The 14,648-nt window shown below is 36.6% G+C and overlaps 2 protein-coding genes across 4 annotated transcripts; both read left to right on the top strand.

Annotated features, from left to right (window-relative positions):
• Positions 1-167: 167 nt before the first annotated feature.
• LOC135587327 (eukaryotic peptide chain release factor subunit 1-3-like) lies at positions 168-6,587 on the top strand. Its single transcript, XM_065078595.1, has 3 exons — positions 168-302; positions 4,642-6,091; positions 6,180-6,587. Exon 2 carries the CDS (start codon positions 4,683-4,685, stop codon positions 5,982-5,984), a length of 1,302 nt encoding a protein of 433 aa, XP_064934667.1. The 5' UTR covers positions 168-302; positions 4,642-4,682; the 3' UTR covers positions 5,985-6,091; positions 6,180-6,587.
• Positions 6,588-7,919: 1,332 nt separating this feature from the next.
• Positions 7,920-14,021, top strand: LOC135587326 (probable glycerol-3-phosphate dehydrogenase [NAD(+)] 1, cytosolic). 3 transcript variants are annotated; one of them, XM_065078593.1, is made up of 7 exons: positions 7,920-8,457; positions 8,538-8,728; positions 8,815-9,617; positions 10,184-10,405; positions 12,744-12,991; positions 13,161-13,300; positions 13,541-14,021. In XM_065078593.1, exons 3-7 carry the CDS (start codon positions 8,960-8,962, stop codon positions 13,662-13,664), a joined length of 1,392 nt encoding a protein of 463 aa, XP_064934665.1. In that variant the 5' UTR covers positions 7,920-8,457; positions 8,538-8,728; positions 8,815-8,959; the 3' UTR covers positions 13,665-14,021. The 3 variants fall into 3 exon arrangements, with proteins under 3 accessions (XP_064934665.1, XP_064934663.1, XP_064934664.1); XM_065078591.1 differs by having other exon boundaries at positions 8,538-8,731; XM_065078592.1 differs by having other exon boundaries at positions 8,538-9,617.
• Positions 14,022-14,648: the final 627 nt, after the last annotated feature.

The following is a 14,648-nucleotide window of genomic DNA, read 5'->3' as shown; positions in this document are numbered from 1 at the left end:
ATGTACGCCTTGAGAGACATGAAAGATTTACGCGTGCGATTTTACGCCCGGGGCTGTGGGGGTAAAATGGGGAATCCACATCCACCGACGAGTTCCACGTGTCGCGTAGGGTTACATATGTTTTGTTTCACGTGAAAAAAGTACGAGGCTTTGACAGCCGTGTGATCGTGTGATCTTAATGGCTGAGGAGAGAGAGCCACTGCCTAGATATCCCTTTCCCCTGTGACATTACCGCCTCAAAACGAAGAGCTTCTCACCGCTTCGGCTTTTGGGATCCCCCATTCCCGCACGCTGCCGTTGAGGTCCATCTCCCTCCCTTTGTTCCTTTTGAGAAAAAGATTCGGGGTTTCGATCGGCTTTTCCTGATCTGAAATCGATCCTTTTACGGTTGATTTTCACCGTATATATGTTCTCATCCGTGATCTGTTGTAATAACTTGTGCTGTTGTATCGTTCCGCCTTAGCATATGGGAGAATAACCCAGATGTCGTGTCTTTTTCGAAGATTCGCTTTTCTCATCTCCCTTTTCTTGTTCGTGATGGAATCTGTTGAATGATATTTTTTGGTTGTAGATCATGCGACGGTCACTTGATTGTCTCTGTTGAAGTTCACTTACCATGGATGCAACATGCGTTTATGCAAAGATGATTGTAAATCTTAGCAGAAAATATTGATCTATTAGCAGAGATTAGGGTTCCGATGATATTCTTCTAATAGATTGTTTTGATTTGTAGATCTAAACGTTTTCTTGAATTAATTATTATGATGTGTGGTTAATTAGGACACCTTGGATATGTTTGTATGTAACTAGGAACTCACAAGCATGTTTGTGCGGTCTGGTGTAAAATTTAGCGAAGGTTTATGACTGGTGGTTCATGTAGTCTAGAAATTAACGCAACTTTCTCCGAGTAATTAATGGATCTTCATGCTTGTGCATGCATAAACTTCACCTGGAAAGATACCTTTGTTCTTTTCGGGAAAGAGTTTTCGTTAGATTTGACTTTCCATTTCTAGTTGCCATCTAATCTGGTAGGTTATGATCAGATTTTGGTGGTTCCAGCTGTAACTATCAATGTTCATATGAAACCGGAACATTTAACTTCAATATGTATTTAAAAATATCTTTTTGGCTTCTTTTTAATTTGCTTTACTCACTTTTGATATATCATAATCTATGTGCTTCTTTTTGAGGTTTAACTTTATTTATATGAGTTATTAACTGTATTTTTACCTGTGAATAAATTATGGGTTCTCAAAACATGCCACTATCATTATTTTTATTCATTAGGTTAATAACTAGATTTGGCTAGTTTGTGTTTCTTGTCTTTGGAACAAAACAACATGTGTCATCGGATTGTATGATTGATTGGAAGTGTTGCCAGAAGATTAAAAAAAATTGACGAGTATCTTAACGAAATAGAGTAATATCCTTACCTCCTTGGTTTCAGTCAGATACTATGATATCTACTATTCATTAACTTTGACAAGATGGTGCGAAGAGCTAAGAGCTAGAGGCACAAGGGTCGTAGATTAGGGCATAAAAATGATGACCCTGACCATCTTTAACATCTTTTGACGAATTAGAATTAACTCGATCTTATTAATCTACTGGTCCTTCTTAAAATACATCTGACAACCGGTCCTCTTGAGAAAGAACAAACAACACAGGCTAGGTGTTTTGCATCTTGTTCCTTTTTAAAGGAATGAAAAATTTAACTACTATAGTTCTGCCTAAATATGTTTTAGAAAATTGAAGAAAAAGGGATTTTTTTTTTTTTACTAGAACTAGATGGTGAAGTTTGAAACGTGTTAATATGAGGCTTTTTAAGAGTATCTTGGGAAAGGAAAGGATTTGAAATTTGTAAAGAAATGTTGCTAGTATCATGTGGATTATGATGGCCGGTAACAGTAAGATTAAAGATCAACAGAAGTTCTTGGAGTAAAGGTGTGAATGTTTGTCAAGGGAAAGTTGGTGGTGGTGTGAGGAAGTTCCAAAGGCATTTACAGCATGTCCTAAAGATTGGTAAAATTATGAAAATGAGTAGAATTTTGGAAGGCTCATTGTCGCTATAGAAGGAGGCTAAAAAAGATTAAGTGTGACCATATACAAGGTTTACAGTATTTTATGATAACTTCAAGTACTAAAGTTGGGGGAAAGGACATCTGCTGCCCTATTAAAGTTAGTGAAAGCATCAACACTACCTAAAAGCTTAACCTATTATATAATAGGTCAACTTCAGAATATGTGGCCTGATTCCTTTTAGGTCTTAGTAATGCGGGACTATTCTTAAACCTATCATAATGCTCATCTCAGACATTAATATCTCAGATCTTTGAACAATCTCCCCCTTCCATGTGTGACTGGATTAGGTTTTCATGTGTGGCTCGATCACTCCTATTGGGTTTGGTCATCTTCCGCTCACTTGTTGAGTGCCTAGAGTTCTTGAGGGTTTAGAGTCCATCGTTATGCATATCTTGTCTGCATCATCCCTAGTGGCATCGGTATGACCCATTGGCATCATCCAGGTTGGCTTCATCCAACTCTTTGAATATTATTGGATCCTGATTCAGGCATGGTTCATTAGCTTTGTTGATTCTAGCATATGTTTGTATCATATAAACTATTCAACTTATCTTGACATCTTTGGTATATTCAAACCTCTAAACTTGATCTAGGCATGATTCATCAACCTTGCTAATCTTAACTTGAAGTCAAAATTTTGTTACTTGGATCTTTGGACTCTAATGTCATACTGAGAATTTAGAAGGTAGAGATTTGGATTTTTTCAGATGTTTTAAAGAGTACTTGTTAATGATATTGAAATAAGGGAAGATGCATACATTATTTTAATGCATTATTTAATAAACATTCTATAAGTGTTTTGTTTTTGGAGGTATGACTAAGCAAGGTTCAAAATACAGTCCATATCAGTTGCTATGGAGCCTTATCAAATGCTGAACAATCCATGGGGGACCAAAACCCAGAAGTTAGCTTGCTGTTTGGTTCCTGCAACAATTTTTATTAATTTCAGCAACTGTCACTTGCAGCTGCCATATTTTTCATTTTCTCTCTCCCCTCCACTTCTACTTGTCTGTCATTCTGCTGCTGCTTCACTTCCTCTACCTTGCTGTGTCGCTGTCATCTCCTTCTCCGGGTTGCTATTTTATTCTGTTGGTACTCCTCATCCTCTTCTTCTGCCAGTTCTACTCCCATGTGAAACTTTGACAATTAAACCAAAAGAATTTAGACGGACAATAATTTTCTAAATGTAAAAGTTTGAAATATCTTAGTTTTATTATTCAGTGGAAATAAGTGATCAATGAAGATCTTTTTGATTTTTCATGACCAAATCCACTGAGCGTGAAATTGGTATTTGAAAATTGAGTAATATCTTTAGCAGTCCTTTTCACTTGATTTTACATTTTAGGTTTTATTATCCTTGATAATAACGTACATGCTATAGATATCTTTTGTTGATGTTAATTTAATTTGGTACATAAGTACTTCGAAATGTAATTTTGGAAATCAAGATTTCATATGAAGGAAGTTTGGGATAGTAAAATTGGCATACAGATGGTGGATATGTGACAAATGTTAGTCTAACAATATGTGGGTGCCATATTTTTCCTGCCCCCAAAGTCACGATTAGGAATCAATTTGGCATGTGGATTTTGAATTGTTGAGAATGCCTTAACCTATGTAATTTATTATCAGTAGGTTAAATGAATTATACCCATTATAATAAGGCCAGAGGGGAGTCTCATCTTTGGGATTTTCTCCTTCATTGGTGCATAGCTAGGTCACTTTTGTCCGGAAGATTCATTTTTGCGACCTTTTGTGGTCTAACGCGATCATTATGTGATTTTTGAATTTGTACTTTAGTAATAACCTATGAGGGATAGTCTACGTGGGGTATAAGGTGTGTGCATTTTACTAGTGTTTTGTGGCAAAAGGGGGCATTTTACTTTCGTTAATCATTTTACTTATCTCTTTTTTTATCATTGTACTTCTCTTGTGCTACTTTTACAGTTCAAAGATCTCACTTTCAAAGATCACACTATTGATTTTGTTTTTTTTTGTTTGTAAGATTAAAATATTACTCATTTTACCTGATTTCTGAAGGGAAGCTTATAGTCTTCCCATGCTTGCAGACCAGTTACTTTAGTCTAAAATTGTAGTTAGTTTTTTTACTTAAGGATTAGATTACTAGTCGATGTTTTTGGACCTGATGTGGATGTTTCTTGTGTTTACTTTAAATCTTGAACATGTTAGAGCTATACATGATTTCTGAAAGGAAAGCTTATAGTTTTCCTGTGCTTGTAGACCAATTACTTCTAGTCTAAACTTGAAATTATATTTTTACCCATGGTTGCACTAGAAGTCACTGTTCCTCAACCAAATGTGGATGTTTATTGTGCTTGCTGAAATCTTAAATGTTGTTAGAGCTATACACACTGTTATTTTTGTTCATGAAATTGCGTTTTCAGCATCCCTTCATTAAGCTGTTTCAATCTGTGTGGCATGTATGTATGTATGACATAGGATTCCTTTTGTTCCTCTGATAGTTCATAGTTAGTTCATAGTTGTTGCATACTTTCCATGTAAATTTAATATATATGTACATATATTCATTCTTTTCAGGTAGATCTACCTAAGCTATTTCTTGTGTTAGATTCATTGAAATGGCTGAAACAGATAAGAACATTGAGATCTGGAAGGTCAAGAAATTAATCCGGGCTCTGGAAGAAGCTAGAGGTAATGGCACTAGCATGATCTCTCTAATTATGCCACCTCGTGATCAAGTTTCTCGAGTCACTAAGATGCTAGGTGATGAATACGGAACTGCTTCGAATATCAAAAGTAGAGTCAATCGGCAATCTGTCCTAGGTGCAATCACTTCTGCTCAGCAGAGACTGAAGCTTTACAACAAGGTTCCTCCAAATGGACTAGTTTTATACACAGGAACAATTGTTACCGAGGATGGAAAAGAAAAGAAGGTCACAATAGATTTTGAGCCGTTCAAGCCCATCAATGCATCTCTTTATCTCTGTGATAACAAGTTCCATACAGAGGCATTAAATGAGCTTTTGGAATCTGATGACAAGTTTGGTTTCATAGTAATGGATGGCAATGGCACTCTTTTTGGCACTTTAAGTGGAAATACACGTGAGGTGCTTCACAAGTTCACAGTTGACCTTCCAAAAAAGCATGGGAGAGGAGGGCAATCAGCATTGCGATTTGCTCGCCTTCGGATGGAGAAGCGCCATAACTACGTCCGCAAGACTGCCGAGCTTGCAACACAATTTTTTATCAACCCTGCCACAAGTCAGCCTAATGTTGCTGGATTGATTTTGGCTGGATCTGCCGATTTTAAAACAGAGTTGAGCCAATCTGACATGTTTGATCAACGATTACAGGCTAAAATTCTTAATGTGGTTGATGTCTCTTATGGTGGTGAGAACGGTTTTAACCAAGCCATTGAACTATCTGCTGAGATTCTGTCAAATGTCAAGTTCATACAGGAAAAAAAATTGATAGGCAAGTATTTTGAGGAAATAAGTCAAGACACTGGGAAGTATGTTTTTGGTGTGGAAGACACCTTGAAAGCTCTTGAGATGGGTGCTGTTGAGACCTTAATTGTGTGGGAGAATTTGGATATAAACAGATATGTCCTTAAGCATAGTACTAGTGGGGAGACCATCATAAAGCATTTGAGGAAGGATCAAGAAACAGATCAGAATAACTTTCTGGATTCTGCTACCTCTGCAGAGCTGGAGGTGCAGGAGAAAATTTCTTTGCTGGAGTGGTTTGCAAATGAATACAAGCGTTTTGGATGTACCCTTGAATTTGTTACTAATAAATCACAAGAGGGGTCTCAATTTTGTAGAGGCTTTGGTGGCATTGGTGGAATTCTTCGTTATCAGCTTGACTTGAGAGCTTTTGATGAGCTGTCAGATGAGGAATTTGATGAAGATTCTGAATAGCAATCAGCCAACCGTTCACTGGATTCGGTCCAGGGGGAGCCTGTGCTGGCCCCGCCTATGATCGAACTTGCTCTCGGGGATTTCACGTCTCAAAAACTATATGAGGGGTTTGTTATATTTTTCTATTTTGCTTAAACATTAGCATTTACTTAGTTTCCTTCAGATTTTCTTAAAAGATTTGTATTTATATCTCAGGAGCTGCCGAACAGATTCAGGTGAACAGTGTGAGACATAGCTGGCTGAAATGAGATAAAATAACTCAGATGATAAAGGTTTCTCGGCGAAGGAAGAAAGATGTGGTGAACAGGGAAATTCAGGACAAACTATTTGATGGATAAGACAAGGAGACTGTAGTCACTAAGTTGGAAGAGCTGTCATCAGACTCGAAGCTTGCAGCTGTTTGCTTATGATAAAACTTAATTATATCTACGTCTCACTTTGTGTCCGACTGATGTGAAACAGCATAATTGAGTGATATGACACTCTTAACAATATTGTATTGGAGTTTGATCAGTTGAACTCCTTGTTTGGATCGTAAACTGTATCTTCAGGAATGGATTTGTATGTTTGCATTTCAGTAATATGCCAAGTTTGCAGGATCAACTACTGCTCTGAGATGCTCCATGGGCTTGGAATCTATTGATATCTGTGTTTCAGGGATACGAGGTTGGAAGGATTTGGCTTCATGAGGCTGCCTGTTTGAGATGGAAGCTTCATGGACGTCGAGCCAGTTGAATGCAGTCTTGGAACAAAGAGGTACTGCTGCTTTCTGTTGTCTGCAGTAGCTCAGGCTTTTGCATCTTCCGTTTTCTTTCTTATCTTGTTATCGATCTTATGGTCATCATCCTAATCTGTTTTGCAGGGTTCAAAATCTGATTTTGGATATGCATGGGCACTTCCAAGTCTGTCGCTTCGTCCGTGTATGAGTTGGAGATGATAATGATCTCAAAGCAAGTATAACATCGGGTAAACTCTTAACTCACCCTCTCGTAAGTTACAGCAATCGAGTCCCCTCTTGGATCCTCTGCACAGCCCAACTTGATCGGGTAATGTCCTCCAGTTTCACAAATTTTGCGTTCGGTAATCTTAGAAGAGTCCTTGTTCTTCCCTTTAGATCGGAATCACCATGTGTTATGGTGACTTTCGTGCAAATTCAAGAGTAACAACTTTGTATTAGGTGAATATATATATATATATATATGTATATATATATATATGTATATATATATATATGTATATATATATATATATGTATATATATATATATGTATATATATATATATGTATATATATATATGTATATATATATGTATATATATATATGTATATATATATATGTATATATATATATATATGTATATATATATATATATATATATATATATATATATATATATATATATATATATATATATATATATATATATATATATATATATATATATATATATATATATATATATATATATATATATATATATGGCCCTTTTAATTCTAAATATTATATATATTCCTAAAAATCTAGATTTTGCATATAGATCTGTTTGAATATTTTAATATTTCAAATTTGGGGTAAATGAGATTTGATCTTAAGAACTTTATTTAAAAGAATAGAGACTATAAAAGAGCTTGAGCGATATTCGATTATTTTTTATAATAGATTATTTTTAAATTAATTATATTTAGTATCTTAGACTTCATATATTAAAATATTATATTAGAATCCTTATACTTACAAAAGTAAAATATTAAAATTTTTATGTAAAATTAAGAAGATAATTTTAGAGGATTAAAAATCAAGCAGGAAAGATTTTGTTGAGATTAAATATTTATATAGAGATTTTAAAATAAGTTTTAAAAATATAAAATAATTAATTATATGAGCTAATATGTAATTAATTGTGTTCTTGATAAGCTCAGCGACTTCCAACTGGGTGTACAAGAATTAATTCTTCAAGATCATTTCAACCGCATCAATCAACTCGGTACATCAATGAAGTCAGAGACGAGCCTTGGTCAGCAGCCAGAATCCTAGGGTACTCTCTCAACTACTGTCATGTAAATGCCACAAACATCCCTCGTGTTCAAAGAGAACTGAGAAGACCCCATGACCACCCCAACGAATGAAAAGGACTCTCCGCCTTTCTCACAACACGGGAGAAGCTGGCATTTATGGGCTTGATAGGGTCGGCCACATCACAAGCCTTCAATGCCTCCACCAACTTGAAACCCCGAACAGCTGTTCTTGCATCCATAGATCACACATTTTCGCTTCCTCGCCCACCCTCGTCCCTCCCACCGCATTAAAACCCGCCCAAGTTTGGATCTTGAAAGTCCCAGGTAATCGTCAGCTATGTGAGAGCTTGAAGGAGCTCAACCACCGCTTTGCCGTGCCAACTAACAATGCCGGCTCTTTCTCTACCGGGCGTGGGCTTTACTTGATTGGAACTTGGACGAGCTGAGGAGAAAAAGGGTGAGAGATCTGATTGGTCATCGGTAGCTTTGGAGCCTCCGACACGGAAGTATTTATTTGCCTTTTCTAAATACTTTTAGGTGGGGTTGATGAGCAGACCCGACGGCAATTACCAAGGCAACTGCCAGTGTTTTGCTCCTTTCGGTGTTTAATTTGGTCAGACAAGGTGGAGTGGGGCGATTGAGGCGTTTTACTACCGATTTATGCTTGAAAGCTGTGATCTTTGGCTGTTTCCTTGTGGAGAGATCTACAGTTGGTTTGGTCAGAAAGCGTGGTAGAGATCGGCTGTCTAGTACTGTGATTTTCCATGACAAATTTGTGTATTTAAGCTGAATAAGTTTTTGTATTGTCCTCCAGGAGGTAGAAAATATCTTGCGCTGAGATACTACGTCGAAGAGCTGTCATTTGCCCGTTGGAAACCATCTCTCAGCAAATATTATTACTTGCCAAATTAGTCGTTTGAGCGAATTGGAAGTTCTCTGTGTTTGCTGCTCGAAAGAAGATGGTTGGCACTGTCGAAATTAATCATAGTTCTGTCAACTCGAATGGATCCCGTCACAATTCCAATGGAGCTGAAGAAAGGCTAGATGAGCTCCGCCGTCTCCTTGGCAAGACTGATGGTGATCTGCTTAAGATTGTTGGTGTAGGGGCTGGTGCCTGGGGCAGCGTGTTTGCTGCCCTCTTGCAGGATGCATATGGTCATCTTCGCGATAAGGTTCAGATTAGAATATGGAGACGGCCTGGCAGATCAGTTGACCGTTCCACAGCGGAGCATTTGTTTGAGGTCATCAATTCACGGGAGGATGTTTTGAGGCGTTTGATCAGAAGATGTGCGTACTTGAAGTATGTGGAGGCAAGGCTCGGTGATCGAACACTGTATGCGGATGAGATATTGAGGGATGGATTTTGCTTAAACATGATTGATACCCCACTTTGTCCATTGAAGGTTGTAACGAATTTGCAGGAGGCAGTGTGGGATGCAGATATTGTGGTTAATGGTTTGCCGTCTACGGAGACTAGGGAGGTATTTGAGGATATCAGTAGGTATTGGAAGGAGAGGATTACTGTTCCAATTATTATCTCTCTTGCAAAGGGTATAGAAGCGGCTCTAGATCCTGTCCCACGTATAGTAACACCTACTCAGATGATCAAATGTGCAAGTAAGAGTTCCCCTTGCACTTTCTATATGCATAAACAAATGCATAAGCGCTTAGGCTCCTCAGATTCACAAATATATTGTGTGCTTCCATCATGATACATCTGTTTTTATTTGTGACATTTGCAATTTCCGTCTCTGCAATTCTGCAAGGAGTGGAAGAAAATAATTGAAAAGAAAAAGAAAAATTCATGTATAACATACACATGAAAACATAGAAAAGCTTGTTATTCTTCCATGACACGCAGAATGAAAAATGAAACATCTTGTACCGTCACTTTAACAGCTACGGTAATGTGTCCTTCGGTCCCTAAATGATAGTGCTAATATGCTAAATGTGTCTCCAGAAAGCAAATAGTGTTAATGCACTTTTCTTTGTGAACCTAATTGAGATTTTAACATTCTCTATGTGGAAGCTGAAGTTTAACTAATGTACAGTCAGTTTCTATAAGGTTCTTTTTTGTGGATATTCACATTATTTTATTTTATGCAAGTCTAGGCATGGGATAGATGGTTAGTTTGCAAAGTTGTTCTCTTCTTATAGTTCTGTGATTGAGTGTGCATTGGCAGCTGGAGTTCCAATCGAGAACATTCTCTATCTTGGCGGTCCAAACATTGCTTCAGAGATTTACAACAAGGAATATGCTAATGCTCGAATCTGTGGAGCAGAGAAGTGGAGAAAACCTCTTGCCAAGTTCTTGCGGCAGCCACATTTCATTGTGTGGGATAACAGCGATCTAGTCACTCATGAAGTGATGGGTGGCTTGAAGAATGTTTATGCTATTGGTGCTGGTAAATTTTATTTTATTATCAATAATGCTTTTACACCCATAAAAGGAAACCGTGTTAAACTTCCATCATTATTTGATATGTGTATTAAACTTGTTTGATTGGTCTTCTGTTTTCTTTCAGTTGATTGTCTTCCACTTTCTTAACTTCCTTTTTCTAATTACATCCTGCTATTTGACAGAAACTATGATCACTAAAATGTGGCTAATAGATTCTACAGGCAGTGATGAGATATTAATAGACTCAAATTTTGGTACAAGAAACATTCAGATTGTACAATTTGATGTTTATATCATGACTATTCTGCACAAATGTAGTTTCATGTCATGACTGGTCTTATATTTGAAGCTCTGAAAGCAAACCTGCTTGGAAAGCAATGCTTACACTAGGTACAGGAAAAAGGCTACCACTTAAATTACTCTAATGATTCTGCTATGACAACTCAGGCAAATTTCACCCGTATGTATGTTAATAGTACTGCATGGAATTGTGGAATATTAGTTGATGGATACAATTGATCGTAGTCAAGTGACATCTCAAGCTTTTATGGAAATTACTCCATTCTTTTGGTTTTGGTTGTTCAAGTTTGGAGTTCGGAACAGTTTGAGCAGAACATTGTCTGTAAACATTTTTATTCTCTTAAGCAACGATATAAATACTCTAGGATAAAGTTGAAATGTAATAAGTAGGAATTCTGTACTAGTGGTGATTCAAATATTTCAATGATAAGAGAGACAGGGGTCAAGATCCATCTTAGTAGTGTCATATTAGATGAGGCCATGGTAAACATGTCAGATCTGTAGAGATGTTGTATAAATAAACTATGTTGTCTATTGCATCATGTAAAACAATTGCTGCGGAAGAGTTCAGGAGTTAAAAATCTTGTAACAGAAGACTTAAAGAAACCAGAATTTGTTTATATTTAGCATGGATGGAAATGAGAGAAGCCTTAGTTAAGATATCCACGACGTTCAACAGATGATTGATCATAGAAGTCCGTACATGTTAGGGCCTAGATAAAGCTTCGTTGAGGATTTGGAGAAGCAAGTGCCAGGAAAGAGGATATGAGAAGGTAAGAGTTGCATCAACAAAGAAAATAATAGCTGCGGAATCAGAAGTGTCCTACTTCCATTCCAGGAAAGTTGTTGGCATAACTCCTGCAGGGAAGGTATTTGATGCAGTTTACAAAGGGGGAATGTGTGAATTGGGATAGAGTTTGGCATGTATTAATTCACAATGGTTTCTAGATGGTAAAGAGAAATGCTATCTGAAAATGCTAGTGGAAAGGTTGTATAATAGGGCCAACTGTGATTAAATTGTCCCTGAAAATTCAGGATTCAATAGGCTTTGGATCATCCTTAAATCATGATCACTTAACAGCTACAGGTTGGTACAACTGCATACTCCATTTATCTACTATTGTGATTACCTGTGCCTGTTTCTATGTGCTTGCATCATTGTGTTGACGAGCCACATGTGCGTACTATTGTTGTCTACAATGTTTTGTTGTGTGCATGCATGCATGCATGCAACTGTGCATGTGCATGTGACACATTCGTGAACATGAAAGTCGTGGATTTACATGGATGCATGAGTGGTGTCTGAGTGTTAAGTGTATCTGAGTATGTTCCTACAGGTATTAGTGTGCTTGTGGTGTATGTGAGTTTGCTTGTGTATGCATAGATGTGTGGCTTTTTTTATATGTCCGTACACATTTAGAGTGTGTGTGTGTGCTTTGACCTAACAAACTCAATGCAGAAGACTCTCGCCCATGGTGTCTCAAAATAGTCAATATGTATTCTTTTTTCTTAAAGTAAGAGTCTAATTCTGTGACGCATACCCATGTTATCCAAGTCACTGAAGAGCAACTTTACCGTGTTACCAAAGTTTGTCCTCATAAAATTCAAAGCAGGGTCCTTGTGATGAACGTTTAAAATTGTACTTCATTGCTGCATGACTGTTCTTTTTCCCACAAGTGCACTTCTGGTTAGAAAAAAGAAAAAAAGCTGAAGATTCAAAAGGTGGCTAGAATCAGGAAATGAAATATATTCTTTAAGAAGTTGCTTCTTGTAAGATATACTAGGGACCTAGAGTGTATATATTGTAATATAAGGAATAATCAGAACTCTTCATGTGATTTCTCGATGTAACCTCCTATTATAGTTGCACCAAGATATATGCATTTATTAGGTTTTTCAGTGTGAAAATTTTATCTATCTGGTCTGCTGATGATAAATAATGGGTAATTTTCCAAGAAATTGATGTAGAATTAATTTAGTTGAATCGATATTTTGAAAATGGATGTAACCTCTTATTGATGTATTATCATTTATTTCCTTAGGAATGGTAGCAGCTCTAACAAATGAGAGTGCAACAAGCAAATCAGTATACTTTGCCCACTGCACTTCTGAAATGATATTTATTACTCATCTGTTGGCCGAACAACCAGAAAAACTAGCTGGTCCTTTGTTAGCCGATACATATGTGACCTTATTAAAGGGTCGGAATGCATGGTATGGACAAATGCTGGCCAAGGGAGAACTGAGTCTTGACATGGGTGACAGCATAAAAGGAAAAGGAATGATTCAGGTGTGCCTCTTAATTTGCACTTTCACAACTATTCTTTTCGTAACTGGAACATCTAGATTTCGGTGACCCAACTTTTACATGTTTCAATAATGTTTTTGCATTGCATGATGTTTTCATTTTGTCGGAGCTGTTTGTCAAGTATTATTTATTTCATTCCTTCCTGTTGTAGGGAGTCTCTGCAGTTGGTGCATTTTACGAGCTCCTTAGCCAGTCTAGCTTAAGTGTGTTGCATCCTGAGGAGAAGAAACCCGTTGCTCCGGCTGAGCTGTGTCCCATTCTCAAAACCCTTTATAAAATACTGATTAGAAGGTTCAGCTTCATTTCTTAACATTGTGATTATTCAACTTTTTTTTTTGGAGTTAGCTTACCGAAAAATCATTTTTGCTAGTTTTGTTTTATGTATTCAATTGAAGTTGATCTTAATACAAAATATAACTATAGTTTTCAGCCTACTATGTCCATGAAACTTAGGTGTATACCTTTTCTAGGTTCTCATTTATTCTCTCATGCAAGCCTAAAATATATAATCTTAAAATTTGTTGTGTTCAGGGAGTGTCCTTCACAAGCCATTCTTCAAGCGCTACAAGATGAAACTATGAACGATCCTCGTGAAAGGATAGAGATAGCTCAGAGTCAAGCTTTCTACAGGCCATCACTTCTCGGTCAACGTTAACATAAACTGTTGATGGTAACAAAACTAAAATATCAAAAGCGAAGTCTTGCTGGTCATGTTGGAGCTGATACTGAGATTTTATTGCTTTGGTGGCATGCTAAATGTTTGATGAGAGAAGCTAAATGGTTAAAGAATGTAAATTTCTCCATCATGTAATGGGCTGCTTCTGCATAAAATCGAGTAAACTTGCGATGCGAGTGGGGTGTTTAGTTGTACTTTATGAATAATTATAATTCATTTATATCAAGTTGTGTTTAGTCAAAGAATAGAAACTTGTGTTTTAATGTAATTTACAATGGTTGTGTTTTGTTTCTTGAGCTGAAGGTGCCAATGAATATGTTCCAAATTCCTTAGAAACTGGTATCTCAGTATTAAAACTCTTAATTCTGCTTTCATGGGTTCTCTCTTGACCTTATCTTATTGTCATAGATATTTCTGAAATTGGCTAGGAGTGTATGAACTTATTTGCTATAAACTTATCTAACTTTTCTTTCTGGTGGTGTGAAACCAAGCACTTCATATCATGCATGTAGTAACTACATGTCAAATGCAAATTCATTGGAACTGGATATTCATATGTTGATTTGCTATTGATATGAAATGGGTTTTATTCCCTTTAGTAAATCACATGCATTTTAAAGAATACACCAATAAAAGTTTGCAATGTGCTTAGACTAATAGTTGTTTAGTTTGCTAATCAAAGCCCATAAAGTGAGGTCACTTTATAAAAAATATATATCTTTATGAAAAAAAGCATGTAATAATCTTTAAATGACAAGGGCATATATGGCATTTCATTGCCTTGGGGTCGTCCACAATAAATTTCAGATTTTTTAGTAAATTATATATATATATATATCATCTATCGGAAAATAACTAATATATATATATATATATATTTATATATACTTAATTAGCACACCGTTAATACGATGAATTTGACGTTCACGGAAGTGCCACGAAGACTTGTTTGACTGTTGTAAT

Source organism: Musa acuminata, chromosome BXJ1-8, assembly GCF_036884655.1.
Source record: "Musa acuminata AAA Group cultivar baxijiao chromosome BXJ1-8, Cavendish_Baxijiao_AAA, whole genome shotgun sequence".
In the NCBI taxonomy this organism is placed as follows: domain Eukaryota; kingdom Viridiplantae; phylum Streptophyta; class Magnoliopsida; order Zingiberales; family Musaceae; genus Musa; species Musa acuminata.
This window is presented reverse-complemented; position numbering and strand designations above follow the sequence as displayed.